The sequence below is a fragment of the Phoca vitulina genome, unplaced genomic scaffold (assembly GCF_004348235.1).
Source record: "Phoca vitulina isolate PV1807 unplaced genomic scaffold, GSC_HSeal_1.0 scaffold8, whole genome shotgun sequence".
Taxonomy (NCBI): domain Eukaryota; kingdom Metazoa; phylum Chordata; class Mammalia; order Carnivora; family Phocidae; genus Phoca; species Phoca vitulina.
Window position 1 is genome coordinate 18,053,552 of NW_022589711.1, and position 20,324 is coordinate 18,073,875.

The 20,324-nt window shown below is 36.0% G+C and overlaps 1 protein-coding gene across 3 annotated transcripts in view; it reads left to right on the top strand.

Moving 5' to 3' along the window:
- ZNF654 (zinc finger protein 654) overlaps positions 1-20,324 on the top strand; it is an 84,406-nt gene that overhangs the window by 60,884 nt on the left and 3,198 nt on the right. The window contains exons 4-8 of one of the 3 annotated variants that reach the window (XM_032406339.1): positions 544-679; positions 3,287-3,489; positions 4,148-4,287; positions 13,632-13,773; positions 17,387-19,733. In XM_032406339.1, the coding sequence (XP_032262230.1) occupies positions 544-679; positions 3,287-3,489; positions 4,148-4,287; positions 13,632-13,773; positions 17,387-19,733 (2,968 nt within the window). Of the gene's footprint in view, positions 1-543; positions 680-3,286; positions 3,490-4,147; positions 4,288-13,631; positions 13,774-17,386; position 20,324 lie in introns of those variants that run through there. The other 2 variants (XM_032406338.1, XM_032406340.1) reach the window with 2 other exon arrangements.

Genomic DNA, 20,324 nt, shown 5'->3' on the forward strand with positions numbered 1-20,324 from the left:
TAACCCAAGAGTATACATTTGGGATCAGAGCAAGGGACCTGTGTCTATCTGCCAACCACAGTTGTATTGCACAGGGACCCCCTCTACCTCCTTTTTATAGTCAGGCTCTTGCTTGCCATTGTTAACAGAAGTTTTATGAGCCCTCAAATAAATTTAACTCAACATTTAAGTTTTACATTTTTGCAACCTGGTTCTTTTCCTAGAAATGATGCATCCTGTAAGTTTTTCCTTTAGGTTTTGCAACCTGGTTCTTTTCCTAGAAATGATGCATCCCTTAAGTTTTTCCCTTGGGTTACACTTCATCCCTATTATAATTGGATTTTCTAAGTCCAATTATGTAAAAACTCTGTAACCTTTGGCATTAAAGCCTATTTGTGTACTGATGGGGTTTTGACACCCTACTTAGGTTACTGTAGCAACCCTTTCTCTTTTATAATTTAATAGCTGCCTCATTGACCACCAGTCATTTTATTGACAAGGATGATCAAGTTTAGTTTTTAACCCCTTTAAATTCACAAAGCCAAAATGATTTTTCTCTCCTAGGAATGCCAGAATCACCTCCGCAGATATGGAAATGTGAATCTGGAACTGGTGACTCGAATCATTAGAGATGGTGGCCCATGGGAAGATCCAGTGTTGCAAGCTGTTCTTAAAGCCCAGCCAGCATCTCAGGAGATAGGTACTTCAGGAGACTCAAAATCAAAACCAACATTTGTGAGAAGCAAGCGCAATTTCATTTCTAATTAGAGCAGTAATAGTGATTTTTCTTTATCTTCTAATACTGAATAAGAGTAATGTATTTTCACATGAAGTGTGTTTAAATTGTTATACTAACCTGGCCCAAGAATGACTTTTGACACCAGACTAGGTACATTTATTTCCAGTAATTTCCCATTTATTCTAATGGGAATTCAGAGTGTTAACACTTTTACTATCCAGACATTACTTACAGAGAGTTTGTTTTCGCCACTTGTTATGTTTTAAAAATCTATTTAAGTAGGAACAAACACCCTTAAAAAAAATGCCCTGCTTAAGCACATGGAATCTCCCTTATACAGGAAACTCTGTGAGGGCTGGAACTCTGCCAGTTTTTATCACCACTACTGCATATCCTATACCCAGCCCAGTGCCTAGGACAGAGTAGGTGCTCAATATAAGTATTTGTTAACTGAATGAATGACCACATGATGAATGTGTTAAATGAATGAGTGACTAGTCGAATGAATAAGTAAATTTCAATTCCAAATACTCTGGAGCAGTATTTCCCAAACTTCATCCATTAATAGACGTTCCCCTTTAATGCCCTGTGTACTTCTTTGACATTACTTCCTCTTCAACCTAGATCCACAGTGTTTCCTGTGGGCCAAAATTTCCTTTTGAGGCAAAAGGCTCTGTCAATTACTTCTAGTTAATTCTTTTTAAAAATATTTGCCCTGTTATTCCTGAGCCCCAGAACATTTTGGATCATTAAACTTAGAATGTAAACTCAGCAGTAGTATAAGCAAAAAAGTATGGAAAACATTTGAAAGCATGGAGAGCCCATGAAGTGCAATTATAAGATGGCCAGAGGGAAAAGACAAGACTTCCTAGCCTTGGAACCATTCAGACCTTGGTCTGGTGAGGATACTTCATACCACATATTATGCTGAGCAGATTAGGATCTTTCCATTTGTCTCAGGTTAAGGGTTGCGGGTGGGCTTTGGTTAGAGCTGAGTGGAGAAGGGGCTATGCTTCTCCAGCTTAAGAGTAAGTCAACCCCAGATACAAATGTGGAGGACTGTGACGGAGATGTGAGAGAAGATGAAGAAATAGAGAAGACCAGGAGAAGTAGTGCAAAGTGATAGGATGAGAAGGCTACAGTATATATCACAGTGGTTTAGTGGTAAACACCCAGGGGATACAAAGGAGACTGGAAGTTGATGTGAGGGTTTCAGAAAGGAATAAAAACTGAAGAGGGAGGAAGTTGGAACTGAAGAGAAAGAGTTGGATCATTGAGGAAAAGTATTAAGAGCCCATATAGGGAAGGCAAGGGTGACAAACTGAAGAAAACTATGAGGAGACTGGGGAGTGTGGCCAGAGCAGACAGGAGCGAGACAAAGAGTTTCAAAAGGAGTGAGAACAGAGGAGAAGAAAGTTTGGACTTTTAGGGGAGCTTTGAAGCTTCTCTGACTAGGAGCTAGAACAAATCTGTTGTTGGTTGGTGTGAGGGCTGATGGCATCTCTCTCTCTCTTTCTCTTTCTAGTCCTTATGTACATACTCATTTCATATTCCACTAGCATACCTCACTTTGGGAAAAGCTGCTCTAGAGTCTGATTAATGTGGATGACTCTCCTCTAGTTGGTGACTTTTAGGGTAAAGACCAGTCTGAAGTTTATCTTTGCATTAACTATACAAATCACTGTCTGCTTATCGTATACAGTAAACAGAACTGCAAGGCAAATGTTGAAGCCCAAATAAAACACTCGTAGGCATTTTAGGAGCTACTGATTAAACATACACAACTAATAAAAACAATTTGGATTTGAAATATGGGTCCCTGTTCGTGTTCTACCACTTATTCTTTGTCCTTGGGCAAGTCATTTGACCTCTCTGAGACTCAGTTTTGTGATCTGTGAAAGAAGTACTATGATACCTGTCATAGGTTGTTGTTAGGTCTAAATAAACTTATGTAGATAAAAGGTATTTATATATTTTTAAATTGTGTAAAAACATGTATTAATTAGTAATTATTCTTAGTGACACATCAGCATATATTAATAAGCAATCCTATTTGGTACTACTTTCAACTTAATTTTTTGTTAAAAAGTAATAAAATATATTACGTTTTCATTAATTCAAATTACTTTTCTCTATAATTAATCTAAATCAATGTGGTTTTAGTGACAAATTAGGAGTCAGCCTTTTAATCCTATAGTAATGAAAAGATTGGGCAGTAAAGAAATAAAGTACATAGAAATTCCAGACCCAATGTTATCTGAAACATTCTACCATATTAGTGAACTGAAAAGAGAATATTTCATTTTATTTTCTTTTTAAATTATTTTTCACTTTTTAGACTGAAAAGAAATCAGTAATTCTTGAGCACTGTTTTGGTGTTGCTCTTATTTCCATTTTTCCAATCATATAACTGAGTATTCTTTGCACAAATAAACTCCTACTAAGGAAAATGCTATTTAATAACTACTTAATCTCCTTAGGTGTACCACATGTTTAGTGGTGATGTTTCAAACAACTTTGAGAATCTTTTCTTAAGAGTAATAAGAGTCTGTTTTCTTTTTAATATAGTGAACAAATATTTAAGTTCTGAAAATCCACTGTTCTTTGAACTGCGTGCCAGATACCTAATTGCTTGTGAACGCATACCTGAAGCAATGGCTCTTATTAAATCTTGTATAAATCACCCAGAAATCAGCAAAGACTTGTACTTCCATCAAGCGCTCTTCACATGTCTGTTTATGTCACCTGTAGAAGATCAGCTATTCCGGGAGGTATTGTTTAAGATTATGTTTGCCTATTACTATTTTAACCTTACCAAAAATAAAAAAAGTTGCCCATTCTTGTAAAATTCCTTTTACTGTAACACCAAAAGTTTTAAGATTACATTATCTAGATGTGTTCTCATTGGCACCATTCTTTAAGCTCCTGTTCAATTAGACAATCTGATACTAACAAATGATGAAATTAACAAAACATTCATCAATAGCATTATTCATCTTGAGCTTCTTGTGACAGATAAGAGGTTAAATAAAAACTGAGAAGCATTTTAAATAAAAATTTCAATTAATTATTCAGCACTTTTAAAAATACATTTGTATAAAGTATTTTGCCTTTTAAATAAAATACTAAGAAATTAAATGCTCATGTTTGTTATTTTGCTTTTTTTTTTTAAGATGAAAGAATTAATCTTTTCCTAATAGAACCTATTTATCTACAAGGTGTGGACATTAATGAGATTAAAAGTAGTCATAAAACTGTAGGTTTTATATAGTGAAACTATGGAAATATTTCTGTATAATTCATCATTGTCTTTGTAGAAGAAAACCAGAAATCTAATTTTTTTCCTGAATGTTAACTCTACACATTTAATGGAATTAGCTTTTTAGGTATTTTTAATGATATGGACTGATTTTTCTTTTCCTTTTATAGCATTTATTGAAAACTGATTGTAAGAGTGGAATTGATATCATCTGTAACACTGAAAAAGAAGGCAAGACTATGTTAGCCCTGCAACTCTGTGAATCCTTTCTTATTCCACAGCTCCAGAATGGAGATATGTACTGTATCTGGTAAGTGTTCCCAATACAGAAACTGAAATGATAAGATGGGGAACAGAAGGAGAATTGGTCAGCAGAGTCTGGACTTTGTTTTTCAAAAAGTTATGTGAAAATGTTAAATCGCTTTTTAAAAATTTATTGTGCAAGAAACAACAGTAAGTTGTAAGATGTAAAAAAGTCAATGACCATGTACCAGTAATTGACAGTGTAAATGTTTAAAGTATGTATTATAATGAAACAATTGTATTTTAAATTAAATGTGGAGTGTTAGTTTTTTAAGACTTTATTTTTCAGAGCCGTTTTAGGTTTACAGCAAGATTGAGAGGGAAGTACAGACATTTCCCATTATATCCCCATCCCCAAAGATGCATAGCTTCCCCCATTATCAGCAGTACTCAAAAACAAAACAAAAAACATTACTCAACAGAACGGTAATTTTTTTTTTTTTTAAACCAAGGATGAACCTAAGTGGTATATCATAACCACCCAAAGTCCATAGTTTATCCTAGGGTTCACCATTGGTGTTGTATAATCTATGGGTTTGGATAAATGTATAATGAAATACATCATTGTAATATCATACAGAGTATTTTCACTACCCCAAAAGTCCTCTGTGCTCCACCTATTCATTTCTTATCTCCCTCTCCTCTCCCTCACCTCTGGAAACTACTGACCTTTTTACTATTGTCATTGTTTTGCCTTTTCCACAATATCATATAGTTGGAATTATACAGTGTATAGCCTTTTCAGATTGGCTTTTTTCACTTAGTAATATGCATTTAAGGTTCCACCATGTCTTTTTGTAGCTTGATAGCTCATTTCTTTTTAGTGTTGAATAATATTCCATTGTCTGGATGTACCAGTTTATTTATACATTCAACTACTGAAGGACATCTTGGTTGCTTCCAAGTTTTGGCAACTACGAATAACGCTGCTATGAACATCCTTGTGCAGGTTTTTGGGTGGACGTAAGTTTTCAAATCCTTTGGGTAAATACCAAGAAGCACGATTACTGAAATGTATGGTAAGAGTAGGTTTAGTTTTGTAAGAAACTGCCAAACTTGTCTTCCAAAGTGGCTGTACCGTTTTTTATTCCCACCAGCAATGTATGAGAGTTCTTGTTGTTCATCCTCACCAGCATTTGCTGTTGTCAGTGTTCATAATCTGGCCATTCTAATAGGTGTGTAGTGGTATCCTGTTCTAATTTGCATTTCCCTGATAACGTATGATGTGGAGCATCTTTTCATATGCTTGTTTTTATATCTTCTTTGGTGAGGTGTTGGTTAAGTTTTTTGGCCCATTTTAAATCAGATTATTAGTTTTCTTTTTGAGTTTTGAAAGGTCTTTGTATATTATGTATAGTAGCCCTTTATCAGATGTGTCTTTTACAAATATTTTCTCCCAATCTGTGGTTTGTCTTTTAATTCTCTTGATACTGTCTTTCACAGAGCAGAGTTTTTAATTTTTAAACAAAGTCTAGCTTCTCAATTATTTCTTTCATGGATCATGATTATGGTGTTTTAAAAAGACATCACCATATCTAGGATCATCTAGGTATTCTCCTATGTTATCTTCTAGGAGTTTTATAGTTTTGCATTTTATGTTTAGGTCTGTGATCCATTTTGAGTTAATCTTTGTGAAAGGTATAAAGTGTGTATCTAGATTCAATTTTTTTTTTGCATGTGGATGTCCCGTTGTTCCAGCACCATTTGTTGATGAGACTGTCTTTACTCCATTGTATTGCCTTGGCTCCTTTATCAAAGATCAGTTGACTATATTTATGTGGGTCTATTTCTGGGCTCTCTGTTCTGTCCTCTTGATATATCTGTCTTTTCACCAATACAACATTGTCTTTATTACTTTAGCTTTATAAATACGTCTCAAAGTGGGGTCTCATCAGTCTTCCAACTTTGTTCTTCAATATTCTGTTGGCTATTCTGGGTCTTTTGCCTCAATATAAACCTTAGAATCAGTTTGTTGATATCCATAAAATAACCTCGTGGGGTTTTGATTGGGATTGCATTGAATTTGTAGATCAAGTTGGGAAGAACTGACATCATGACAACATTGTTTTCCTATCCATGGAAACATGGAATATTTCTCCATTTATTTAGTTCTTTGATTTCATTCATTAGTTTTGTAGTTTTCTTCTCACAACCCTGAGATCATGACCTGAGCCAAAATCAAGAGTCAGACCCTTACTGAGCCACCCAGGCACCCCAGGTATAGGCATTTTTTAATCAATACTTTTGAATTTTAAATTCTGAAATATGTATTTTTCACAAACTTTCTCTTTAATAGATAAGCTTAACATCAGTGGCAAGTTTTAATAGAGTAGAAAGCCTTCACTATATATTGTCTATATTTAAAGTTTATTTTTCTGAAGAGGAATTTTTCTGAGGACTAATGTCCCTGAAGATAAGAAATATAAGAAATAAAATAAACTGCTAGTTTTTTAAAATTGTTTAACCTGGTGGTTACAGCTTGTTAAGTTAAAAGTTATATGTTGGTTTGAGTGATTGGTAGTGATAAAAATTACCCAGAATAATGAGTCAAGATATATTTGGGCTTTAAAAGGATACCACACTCCTAAAAACAGCAATTTTTATCCTTTAGGAATCAGTCAAATTTAAACACGTTTTACATTATATGCTTCAGTCTAATTTATTTCTCGTAATAGTTTTTGAAAACTATCACCATAACAGGGTTTATTTCCCAGAGGGACTTAAGTAGTGAACCACAGCCACCAAGCACTATAAACAAGACATTTCAGTCACCAGTGCTTGTTCATATATCTTCTCTGTACTGTCCTGATAGCCACACTCTCTACCTCAAGAAAACTGTCATTTCATAACTAGTTCCCAGACTGTTAGGTCTGTCATACTTTAGCACTCTTCTACCCCATCCATCGCTCCCCAACCCCACCATTTACACACACAATTATAAATTGTTACATGCATTAAGCAACCTTAAGGAATTTAAAATCTGTCATTCTAGTATCAAGTAGCTCTTTAAAAACTTTAGTAAGCATGAATTCAGTCACACACAGGGCTTGTTATTTAATGCAGGTTTTCATGCCTACTCTTAGAGCTTTTAATTGCATAGTTCTGGGTAAGGAACTGTACTTTTTTATCTTTCCTCTTCGACATTTTAATTATTATGTGTAGTGGCGTGGACCTCCGTGGGTTCATCTTGTTTCAAACTCTCTGTGCCTCCTAAACCTGGATGTTGTCAGCTATTATTTCTTCATGTAAGTTCTCTGCCCCTTTCTCTCTCTCTCTCCACCTTCTAGGACCCCTATAATGTAAATGTTTGTTTGCTTGGTGTTATCTAAGAAATCCCTTAACCCATCCTCATTTTTTACAATTCTTTTTTCTTTTTGCTGTTCAGCTTGGGTGCTTTCCATTACCCTTTCAGACCGCTGATCAGTTCTGCATTCACTCATCTGTTGGTTCCCTTTAATGTATTTTTCACTTCAGTTTTTGCACTTGTCAACTCTGGTGGTTCTTTTTTATATTTTCTATATCTTTGATGAAATTCTCACTGAGTTCATCCACTTTGAACTTTTTATCAGGTGGATCACTTACCCACTTACCTGTTTCATTTAGTTCTTTTTCTGAGGTTTTTTCCTTGTTCTTTCATTTGGAGCATATTCCTCTGTCTCCTCATTTGCTTGACTTTCTGTTTTTGTTTCTATGAATTAGGTGGAACAGCTGTTTCTGCACCTGAAGGAATGATCTTGTGTATGGTCATCTCCTGTGTAAACTGTGTGTGCCTGGTGACTTTGGCTAGCTAGCTCAAGCTGTGGCTGGCCCACTATGTACTGGGGCCATGCTGGTGGGAAGGCCGGAGCTGAAGTGGATGTAGGCTGGGGTGGTGCTGGGGTTCTCTGCACAGAAGGTACACTGGCACAGAACAGCTGAAGCTGAAGTGGGTGCAGGGTGGTCCCAGGGCTCTCCTGTGTTGAGGGTGACAGCAGATGGTAAAGTGGGTACAGGCTGGGGTGTCCTGGGATACTCTGTGTAGGGGGTTGCCCTCATGGGGCAGGCGGAGCAGAAGCAGGTATGGACTATGGTACCCTGGGATGCTCTGCTCCAGGGGTACTCTGGCAAGTTGTCTGGAGCTGAAGTGGTGTGGGCCTGGAGTATTTCAGGGTGCTTTCTGCCTGTGTTACCTTGTCAGGTAGTCTGGAGCTATAGTGAACACTGACTACAGGTGTCCTGGTGGGCACTACACAGGGGCTGCCAGTGGGACAGTTGGGGCTGGTATGGGTAGAGGACCAGGGATCACTGAGGCGGTACGGTGCCCGGACCATGCTCCTGTCCATGCTGTCAAGGTGGATGGGGAATGTAAACTGTGGTGCTTGATAGCCCCACTGACGTAGAATGAGAGTTCCAGCAGTCTCTCTGACGTTTGGCGGAGTTCTAGGGCCAGATTCCTTATATTCTAGTTGCCCTTTTAAACTGCAGCTTTATGTGTGTGTGTGTGTGTGTGTGTCCGCACGTGGGTGTGGATGTGTGTGCGTGTGCATGTCTCAGGACAGATGAATCTGCTTGCAGACCCTCAGTACTACGCCTCCCACTGCAGTGCACAGTGTTGGGAGTGGGGGTTCCCTTCATTACCGTGTCTCCATCTTTCTTGCTGTTCTCTATGTGGTCTCCCTATCTTTTGTTGTGCAGAAGTTGTTCAGTCAGTCCTTAGTTCTTCAGGAGGAACTACTCTATAAATGGTTATAGATTTGGTGTGTCCCTGGAGAAGCTGAGTTCAGGGTCTCCCTATGTTACTATCTTGGACCTAAATTCTTAAATATTTAAAACAGCAGCTTGAAGACGGATTTAATGATTTAATATTCTTATTTTAGAAATTAAAATCTTCAGACTCAGAGATATAGTCAAATAGCTAATTAGTAGCAGAGCTGGGTCTAGAAACTAGTGGGCTTCTAAGGGAGTATACTTTTAGTTAGATTATGCAAATCTGTATTAAAAAGTTTACCGTGTAAATTGGAATTTCAAATAGAGGGGATCAGGAAACAGTGGTCAGACATATAATTTTAAATAGTTTTTAAAATATTATCTTTTTTTTTTTTTTTTTTTTTTTTTTTAAGAGTGGGGGGACGTGGGAGGGGCAGAAGGAGAGGGAGAGAGAGAATCTCAAGCAGGCTCCACACCAACTCATGCCTCAATCTCACAACCCTGAAATCATGACCTGGGCCAAAATCAAGAGTTGGGTGCTTAACTGACTGAGCCACCCAGGTGCCCCTAAAGTATTATCATTTCTTGATATGTAGTTAGAATATAGTCATGACTATTATAGTAGATCTTTTCCTATGGGGAAAGGAGGAAAGGAATGTTCTGACTTCGGCTATATTAAGCTATTTAAACAGGGTATCTTTAACCTTTTCATTTTAATATACTCATAAGTAAATTGGAATCTCAAGTATAAACAAACAAACAAAAAGACCAAGAATACATTCTATTTTCTTCTTTTGACTAACCATTTAACTCTTTAGGGAGGGACCTTAAAAATAGAAGAGTGCCTGTCTTTCCTGCCCCCAGCCGCTGGCACCCTCTAAGAATAGAAGCTGGGTATGCAGCTCCCAGCCACCTAACTGTTCTCTATCCTTCCTTCTGGGTAGGCGGAGTTCTGATTGCCTGCTCTTTTATTTCTTCTAACTCTCTATATTTCTGAATTGCTGGGATCCTTTTTTCTTGCTTCTAAATATTGATTTTCACCGTAACTGAAGAGCAGGATTCTTTCCAGCCTATAAGGTCTGTGTTGTCTATTTCATTTTGGCCTTCCTTATGAACCAGCTTAACCTCGTCTCCCCTCTCTGTGGATAGAACCTGATCCACAGTTCAGTTTTGCTCTATCTGAAGCCAGTGGAGCAAGTTACCAACCCCATTTCTCTCAACCATTGCTAACAACAACTACTAGTAATAATAATAGCAGCTACTAATATCTACTGAGTGCTTTCTATAGTCTATACTTTGTATATGCATTCTCTTATTTATTCCAATAATCTTATGGGATAGATACTATTATGCCTAAACCATGCAACTAGTAAATAATGAAGCCAGGATTCATATCCAGGCAGCCTGACTCAGAGCCTCTGCTGTTAAATACTACTTATTATACATAGACCTGCACTCTCTGCAACTTGATGATTTTATTAGCCGTTAGCTACCTGGGAAATGTGTTTGTACACCATATAGGTGCTGTGTTTTCTGAAGGACCCTCTGTTTAAAAAGAAAATGTAAGCTTCATAAACAGTGCTTGCACATAAGCAAAGATGACTATCACTGGTTTTCAGGGTGTTTATACAATCAAAATCCATTGTATAAGTAAAACCTTAGACCCTTTTGTAAATTCAGTCACAATGGAGCTTCATAACCATATCCTGAGATTTCTGCTTTGCTTGCTAGAAAGCTAAAATCCATATTGGTAGCCCTTTTCTGGTAAATTTATCAGGATCTTGAGATTACATTTTGTTCACCAAGTTTCATCCTGAATTAAGAGAAACAAAGGGAAATAAGATCTCTCTCTTCAAAAAAGAATAATAATAATAATATTGTATTCTAAGGAGTCTTAAGAGTCTCAACTTATTTTTTGGAGCAAGTTGGAGAATAAATATATACATTTCTAATGTGTTAAATGTTCATCTGTGTAAAATTAAATGCAATGAAATACTCTCCCATAACTTCCAACTATCATTTTTTACTTTTTCCTCTTTAAATCTGTTGCAGAGATATGGCATGTCTTCTTAAACAGTTAATCTGCTTGCCTTCTACCTCATCCCTTTGTTCATAAAATAACCCTTATTTAGAATGTCCGCCATCATCTTTATATCATTCTGTCTACGATTTCCCTTAATATATTTCCTCAAGAGACTCCTCCTAAATGTCTTCGCATTTAGGAATACATTTTTTTTTTCTTTTACCAATTTATTAACTACCAAATATTTATTGAATAAATCTCACTGCTTGGTACTATTAAGACTGTAAAGATAAGGAAAGAATATAGGAAATTAGTGATTTATTAAACATTGGTTTAATACTAGACATTTCACCTAGGTGTTTTCACTTACCTCTTTCAATTCTTTTTATGTATAAGAAAACTGGATAAAAGAGAAAAGCCACATAGGTAGTAACAAAATGGAGTTGGGATTTATACTAGTCAATTTGCAAGTGGTAGCACCCTATGTCTAATTAGTTTAGGGAAAAGGTATTGTGCATGGAAAAAATACTGGGGTATGACAGAAAAAAAAGGGGGCAGGGATATAGTAGGTACCCAAATACAACTGCTACCAGGGACACTGATTTCTCTTTTCTGCCAGTTGACTTCATTCTCTCCTGTTGCAGATCAGAAGGAATGTCAACAGTCTCCAGCCTTCATAGTTTAGAGTTGAGAACATTCCAGGGACTCTGGCCTAACTGGGGTCAGTTTTATACCCCTGACTTCATATCTTAAGGATGGTGAGGAGGTTCATATAGGAAACATGGCCATTGGTGTTCCAACCTTGTGTAGTAGGGCTACTTCCAGAGAAAGGTGGCTCAGTGTGAACTGGGTAATATCACACCTATTGAGAAATCTCTTATTCCCAGTCTCATGTTCTTCTTGCCACTACTTCGGCTATATAATGTGTCACTGAGATTTACAATGTAGTAATAGTTGGGGGGACAGGACCTACAAAATTAGAAAATATCAACAAGGAAATACATGAAAGGCATGAAATCAACAAGAGGGATAAGATCTGTTCTAAAGTAGTTATCACTTTAGTTTGGGGTATTCATGAAGGCATTCATGAAGAAGGTACTTGATAATAAGCTCATCTTAGAAATGAGGTACTTTCCAAGTACAGTAAATTAGCATAAACAAAATGAGAATAAACAAAGCATATTAACTAATTAGCCTCGAAGAGTGCACAGGATTAAAATCCTATCCTTCTGACCCCAAAACCCATGTTTTTGTTGCTATTAATACTGTGTGACATATGAAATACACTGAATGAAATGATTTGAAAGTCTGGAAACAGATCAGCTTAGCAACCCCTGTAGAAGTACATATGTAAGATTAGAAGACTTAACGTAGTAGTACTGAGAAAGCATGGTATGGTTGTGGGCAAAAATATAATTGAAATACATAGGCTGTGGGAAATAAACGGATTAGAACCAAACAGGTTTGAGGTATGTTTAGTGTCATTCACTGACCTAGGAAAAGATAGTCAGTTTTGCAAGAGTATTTTGTTCTAAGTGGATTCTGGTGGTAGACAGCAATCTAAATTGAAATATCCAGGCATAGAAATTGGAAAGAAGTCAGAGCTAGAGATTTGGAAGCAAGGTGTGAAACCTGGTGAGCTTTTATGTATGCAAAAAAAGTGGGGTTGTGGATTGAAACTTATGAACACCCATACACAGCTAGAAGGAGATGGAAGTAGAATTTTGGTTTTATTTCTTCTATGTTGCTTGCTATCATTTTCTCTTTTGTGTTTTCTGTATTGTCTCTCTAAGTAGACTATGTGCACCTTCATGATAGTAGTCAAGCTGTCCTTAGACTTAATAGCTGTATGTGTTGGGCTCAAAGTACATACTCAGTCAATCACTTAAAAAAAATGCATCAATTATTTTAATACTTTTTAGATTACGGTGCTTTATGTCACTTGACACATTTTAAAGAGTTATAATTTACTAGCATATGATATCTAAATATATCAGTTATATCTTATGATTTCCTTTGTCTCAAAAGCCCCTGCTCCTCCCTTGTCTAATAACGTTAGCCATATTTTAGAAGAGAATCTACCTGTGAAATACTTTAGATGGTCCATAGCTTGTCTGTTTAAAAGTACTCCATCTTAATGAATGAGCAGATGATCTTAAATATAAAATTTTAGAATCCATACTATATCTTACACTTTTAATCTGTAGTACTTTGGGTATCTTAATAGATTGAAAATGAAAAAATAATAAACGTTTCTTTGCAGAAAGTGTACAAAACTGATTTCTAAATTTACAAGTAGGTATTAAAGACCACAGTTTATTTTTTTTTAAAGTAATATCATTAATATTGGTACATAGGGATTAGAATTTGTTATCATGTACTATAGGTGCCTAGGTTTGTCAGCATATGATTGGAATTCATTCCTTACCACTGTAAGATTAGTTTCTGATCTCTCTTTTCTCTTCAGCTTCTGTCAGTCCCACACAGATAGCAGAAGTAGCTTGGAGGTTAACATAATACCCACTTACACCCACTTTGTATAGACCCCAGCCAGGGTACTTAAAGAATCAGCAAAAGACAGCTAATATCTGTATTTGAATAAACTGTATTTTTGATATTTCTCTTTTTTTTCTCATTTACAGGGAGTTGATTTTCATATGGAGTAAACTTCAGCTTAAGTCTAATCCTTCAAAACAAGTTTTTGTAGATCAATGCTACCAGCTCTTAAGAACAGCAACTAATGTGAGAGTCATATTTCCTTTCATGAAAATCATTAAAGATGAGGTAAATAGGATATCTTTATCCCTTAATTTTAAATGAAGTTTAAATGACAGTTCACCAAAACTTGAACCTTTTATGATAAAATTTATTTGAAGGGAAGGAGGATTTTTAAGGCCACATTCTCCATATATTATCTTTCCCTCCCCACCAACCTCAAACTCCCAACATGGTACTAAGGGTATACGTAAGTGAAAATTACTGAAAAAAGACAGAAAAGCTGCCAGTTTGGTGTTACTTAAAATTTAATAAGCTTGTCACATTTAACACTATCCTAACTCCTGTTTGTAGAATCTTATTTGCAAATGAATTTTGTATATCCATAGGTGATACTGCTCACTTTCACAGAAAAATATAGTTCATAGTTTTAAGTCTGGTGTTCAGGTAAAAAGGAACAATGAATTTTGAGGCATTTTTGAAACCGGACAAATTTTTAGAGTATTTATTTAAAGTAATAGTGAAATCCATTACCTGTTTTTAAAAATAGTTCTGAAGTAAGTTTTTCATGGGTCACTTAAAAGTGGGTACAGTTCTACATAAGTGTCTTACATAGACATGAAATGGGATCCTGCAGATCCTTTAACGTTTTCCCCTCAAATATTAACAGAACTTTGAATACAAAGATAAGAAAGATAAAGCTACCCTACACTTTAGGTAGCTCCATTTAGCTGAATCTTTATGTGGGTTACTTTTAAATATACAGGAGGCATCCATTAAATAATATATTTTAATTTTTCTTATATATTTATGCATTTATCACGTCATGTCACTCATTAGATACATGACCATGTAGTGATTATATCCCTATAATATAAAGTTAGCATTGTATTCAGAGAGTTTTATAAATTTCCTATTTATTTTACTAACTGCATTCATACCTTCATTATTAAATAGTGAAATGTATTCAAATGCATTGTCAAAGTTAACCTCTACCCCCCTCAAAAAGGGAAAAAAAAACAAACTATGCTGTAGAATCCTTTTCAACATTTGAAGTGCATCAGAATCACCGGTAAAACTTAAAAAGAAAAAAAAAGTATCCATATATACTTTTTACATAGGATTCTTATTTGAACCACAAGTTGAAGGATTTTTGTTATAAAAAGTTTACAGTATAGGTGAAGTTCACAGTTAACATAAAGCTTTATTTTCACATCTAGTCAACCTGAGAGTATACGAGGAAAATTCAAAGATGAAATAAATATTAAAAATGTGCTTAACTATTTATACTCTACTAAAAACATCTTTACTGATGGAGTAGATCATTTATGTGCCCCAGTACTGTGAAAAGCTGCACAAACAGTGCTGTTCAGAAGAATGAGACATTACAGATGGCATATCTGAAAAAGCTTCACAGAGGAAGATGCTTTAAGCTAGGTTTGAATGATAGAGGAGGATAATACTAACATGTAGAGGATTTTGTAGTTTACAGAGCATTTTTGCCTCACAATATATATTACTTGTTTTTCTCACAACTGTCCATTGGCATTAATAGGGTAGGAGAAATATGGGGAGGTATGTGGGAGATGAAGCTAACTGAAGAGACTGCAGGAAGTTACAGAGTGGGGGGTGGTTGTTGGAAATCCTTAAGGGGCTTGCATGCTGCACTGAAAATTAGAACTTCACTCTATAAATATACTGGAATTATTGAAGGATTTCAGTTAAGAAAGTAGCTTTTGTGATGATCTTAAAATTTTTAGACTTGGACAACTGGGTACATGATAATTTCATGAGTTAACACAGAGGATGTAGATAGAACTTAGGAGAAAGAAGGAATTCTGTTTTGAAGCAGTGGATTTTGAATTCACTATATCTGGAAAATCTAGGTGGAAATACTAATTGTAACAGATAATCAGAAATAAGAAATAGGAATTCAGAAAAGGATTCCAAGCTGAAATGATGGATTTACAGGAGAAAGTTAAAGTCAGTAGAATAGATCTGATCCCATTCACATTTGCAAAGGCCACTATATGCCAACTTCTCTGCTTATGATAGGAGGATACAAAAAATGAGATACTGTCCCTGTGATTTAAGAATTCAAAGTCAGGGGGCGCCTGGGTGGCTCAGTCGTTAAGCGTCTGCCTTCAGCTCAGGTCATCATCCCAGGGTCCTGGGATTGAGTCCCACATCGGGCTCCCTGCTCCACGGGAAGCCTGCTTCTCCCTCTCCCACTCCCCCTGCTTGTGTCCCTGCTCTCGCTATCTCTTTCTCTGTGTCAAATAAATAAATAAAATCTTTAAAAAAAAAAAAAAAGAATTCAAAGTCAGGGGGTAGGGGCATACACAGTTACAAAACAATTATGTATGTGCTTTTTATAAATAAGTATAAACTATTCTCAGTGGAAAGAATAGGGAGTGTTTATCTCTGCCCCAGGGCTAGGGCCAGAATGAATGGGGAGAAAAACTTTCAGAGTAAAACTGATTCTCAAAGAATGAATAGGAAATAGATAGGAGTTTACTAGCTAGATAAAGTGGGATTATGACGTGCAAAATTAAGGTCTGCTTGTAGAACTGTAAGTAATTAAGTAGGGTTAGACAGCATGTAAGGGACGATGAAGCCATGAGGCTGGCAAGGTAGTGATCCTTCCTGTCATCTACAGTATACGAGATGCAGGCAGTACACACACACACACACACACACACACACATACACACGCACGCACGCACACTTTTAAAGACATATTATTATTGCGTCTTTTTCTATTCAAACAAGCATTTATATCATTCCAAATCTATTTATCATTTGAGTTAAGGTGGGTGGACAATAAATTCCCAACTGCAGTTATCTCTGTCATCAGTACAAGTTTCAAAGCTTGAATAATTTTCAAGTAGTTTCATTATTCTGATTTTTATTAGATTTGGGAAGATTGTAATTGCCTTCTTCATGTGGGCCATACTTTTCCTCTTACTTGGATAAATAATATTACTTAATAAGTAATATTTTTAGTGCAGATTTATGAGTTTCCGTAAGCAGTTTTTTTAAAAATATATAGTTCTTTTTTAACATTGATACATGTTAAAATTGATAAATGCTTTAAATACATTTAATTTAACCTTCTGCCTCAGAATGTGAGATTGGTACCTAAAATAAATGGGGCTGGATTTGTAAGAAACCTTAATCACCATAAGGTTATGAGGCATTTTGTATTATGGTTACTAGGAATTGTCAAATTTGAAAATTAAATAAATTGGAAGCTAAAATGCTATCTCTTCCAGATTATTCTCAAGTTAAAAAAGAAAGATTTACTTATTATTAGAAAAGAGTTAAGGCTACCTGTTGAAGAAAACTGCACATTTGGAATACTATGTTTATTCAGCTTTCATTTCAGAGTTGTATTTTATTTTATTTATGTTTTAAAGATTTTATGTATGTATTTGTCAGAGAGAGAAAGAGAGAGAGCACAAGCAGGGGGAGCGGCAGGCAGAGGGAGAAGCAGGCTCCCCTCTGAGCAAGGAGCCTGATGTGGGACTCGATCCCAAGACCCTGAGAACATGACCTGAGCCAAAGGCAGACGCTTAACCGACTGAGCCACCCAGACGTCCCAGAGTTGTATTTTAAAACGATAAAAGTATAATAGTATTTTTTTTAAAAGGTATTTAGTAGTAATATTTTCCTTTTCCAGGTTGAAGAAGACGGCCTACAAATTTGTGTTGAAATATGTGGTTGTGCTCTACAACTCGATCTTCATGATGATCCCAAAACTAAATGTTTAATTTATAAAACAATTGCACATTTTTTGCCAAATGATTTGGAGATCCTCAGGATTTGTGCACTCTCAATATTTTTTCTTGAGCGCTCCTTGGAAGCTTATCATACTGTTGAAGAGCTTTACAAACGTCCAGATGAGGAATATAACGAAGGCACAAGTAGTGTTCAAAATCGTGTTCGTTTTGAATTACTTCCAATTTTGAAAAAGGGATTGTTTTTTGATCCCGAATTCTGGAACTTCGTAATGATTAAGAAAAACTGTGTAGCATTATTGAGTGATAAATCAGCAGTCAGATTTCTAAATGAAAGTACACTGGAAAATTCTACAGGTAATCTAAAAAAGGCAGTGGAACAGCAAGGTTTAGATGAAGGGCTGGACTCTCTTACAGATCAGAGCACTGGAGAGCTTGATCCTGATGATATATCTAGAGTGCAGCCTAAGGGTCACATTAATACAAAGAAAAATCTTATGGCTCTTAATGTTTCCAGAGTAGATCACAATGTCCCAAGGCATCGGTGTATGTTATGTAACAAGGAATTTCTAGGTGGTCACATTGTAAGGCATGCCCAGGCTCATCAGAAAAAGGGTAGTTTTTCATGTGTAATATGTGGTAGGAAATTTAGAAACAGAGGACTTATGCAGAAGCATTTAAAGAATCATGTTAAGAAAATACAAAGACAGCAAATTGCTGCAGCTCAACAAGAGGATCAGGAAATCCCTGCTTTGGAAGAAATAAATTGTTCTGATACTTTCATTTCATTTGAAAATGGGAATTCTGGTAATAAAGATTTGGAAATAGAGACAATTACTGCTTCCAGTGATGGAAACAAAGAAGTCATCCCTGCCCATGTGGCTGAATTCATTGAAATTCCTGTAAGTGTATCGGAAGATGTTATTGAAAACATGATTGAAAATGGAAGTCCTGATACTTCTTTAAATAATGTCTCAGAGCCTTTGCCTGTATGTGAGGATGACTACGAGGAGGAAGAGGATGAAGAAGGTGATTACGAAGACGACGATTATGACCTGAATCAAGAAACTTCAGTACTTCATAAAATCAATGGAACTGTGTGCCATCCAAAAGACATATATGCTACAGATCAAGAAGGAAACTTTAAGTGCCCTGCTCTTGGTTGTGTCAGGATATTTAAAAGAATTGGATTTCTAAATAAACACGCAAGGACTGTACATCCAACTGACTTAAACGTGCGGCAAACAGTAATGAAGTGGAGCAAAGGAAAATGCAAATTCTGTCAGAGGCAATTTGAAGATTCTCAACATTTTATAGATCACCTTAATAGACACAGCTATCCAAATGTGTACTTTTGTTTGCATTTTAATTGCAATGAGTCGTTTAAGTTGCCATTCCAGCTTGCTCAGCACACAAAAAGTCACAGGATATTTCAAGCTCAGTGTAGTTTTCCAGAATGCCATGAGCTTTTTGAAGATCTTCCTCTGCTATATGAACATGAGGCTCAGCACTATTTAAGTAAAACACCAGAATCATCTGCACAACCAAGTGAAACAATTCTTTGGGATGTTCTTACAGACTCAAATCCTACTCATCAGGAGAAAGACTCATCTAGTAATGAGAAACAAACTATTAGTCTGCCAGTTTCTACTAGCAAATCAAGGAAAGATTCCACAGAACCAAAGACATGTACAGAAAGTATGGAAAAGAAAACAGATGGTTTAGTTCAGAATGGAAATGAACATTCTGATGACACTGTTTCCGATATAAGCTTGACAGACCAAAAGATGCCTGACATAGAGCCAAATTCTGAAAATAATTGTAGTATTAGTGATTTAGTCAATGGACACAGTGGAATAGAGCAGACACCTTTAGTTTCGTCAGATCCTGCTTTGAAAACTGATGCAAATAGAATCAGGACAGAAAACGGTTCCATTTTACCTAGTGTTGTACCACAAGAACATAATACCCTGCCAGTATCTCAGGCACCTTCCAAACCAAATCTGACGAGTGAACATACTTCATATGGCTTAATTTTAACAAAGCCATATGTCAGACCACTGCCTCCCAGTTACCTTGATGAACGGTACCTTAGTATGCCAAAACGCAGAAAATTTCTGACTGATAGAGTAGATGCCTGTTCTGATCAAGATAACGTTTGTAAAAAATCCGTGAAAAGATTAAGATGTGGCAAATGCCTGACCACCTACTGTAATGCGGAAGCACTTGAGGCTCACCTTGCACAAAAGAAATGTCAGACACTCTTTGGATTTGATTCAGATGATGAAAGTAAGTCTTCTATCTTCTCAATAGGTCTGTCTGTAGAAATAGAAAATGCCATAGATCTTTATGAGGTTAAGAAAGTTAACATTTGTATAGCACAGATAATAAAGCACCACCCCATACATTATTTCTTTTAATCCATATAGACACTATTTAAGGTGATGTTACTACTCCTGTTTTATAGGTCAAGCAGCTGAAATTTCACAAGTTAAGTAATTTGCATAGGTATAGCCTATGAACTTGTGGAAGTCAGAACTTGGACACAGTTTTTCATACTCTCTGATCATACTCATTCACTGTGTCTGAGGCATTTCTTCATTACAAGTTTCATGTAATAAAAGTTTCAGAAACAAAGTAATTGTGATGGACATGTTTTTCATTTGCATGCCAGAATGTAAATCAAGTGAAGTTGAGCTGCTTTTACAGAAACAGAAGTGAAAAAGAACCAGAAAATAATTGAAAGACAAAATTGAGCAAAAGAAGATCTTGCCTTTCTACTAATATCAATATTTTTTGAATGAGTAAGAGTATAAACAGGAATCTGACTTAGAATTTCAGTTGAACTATAAAATTTGAATTAACAGACATGTTCTGTTT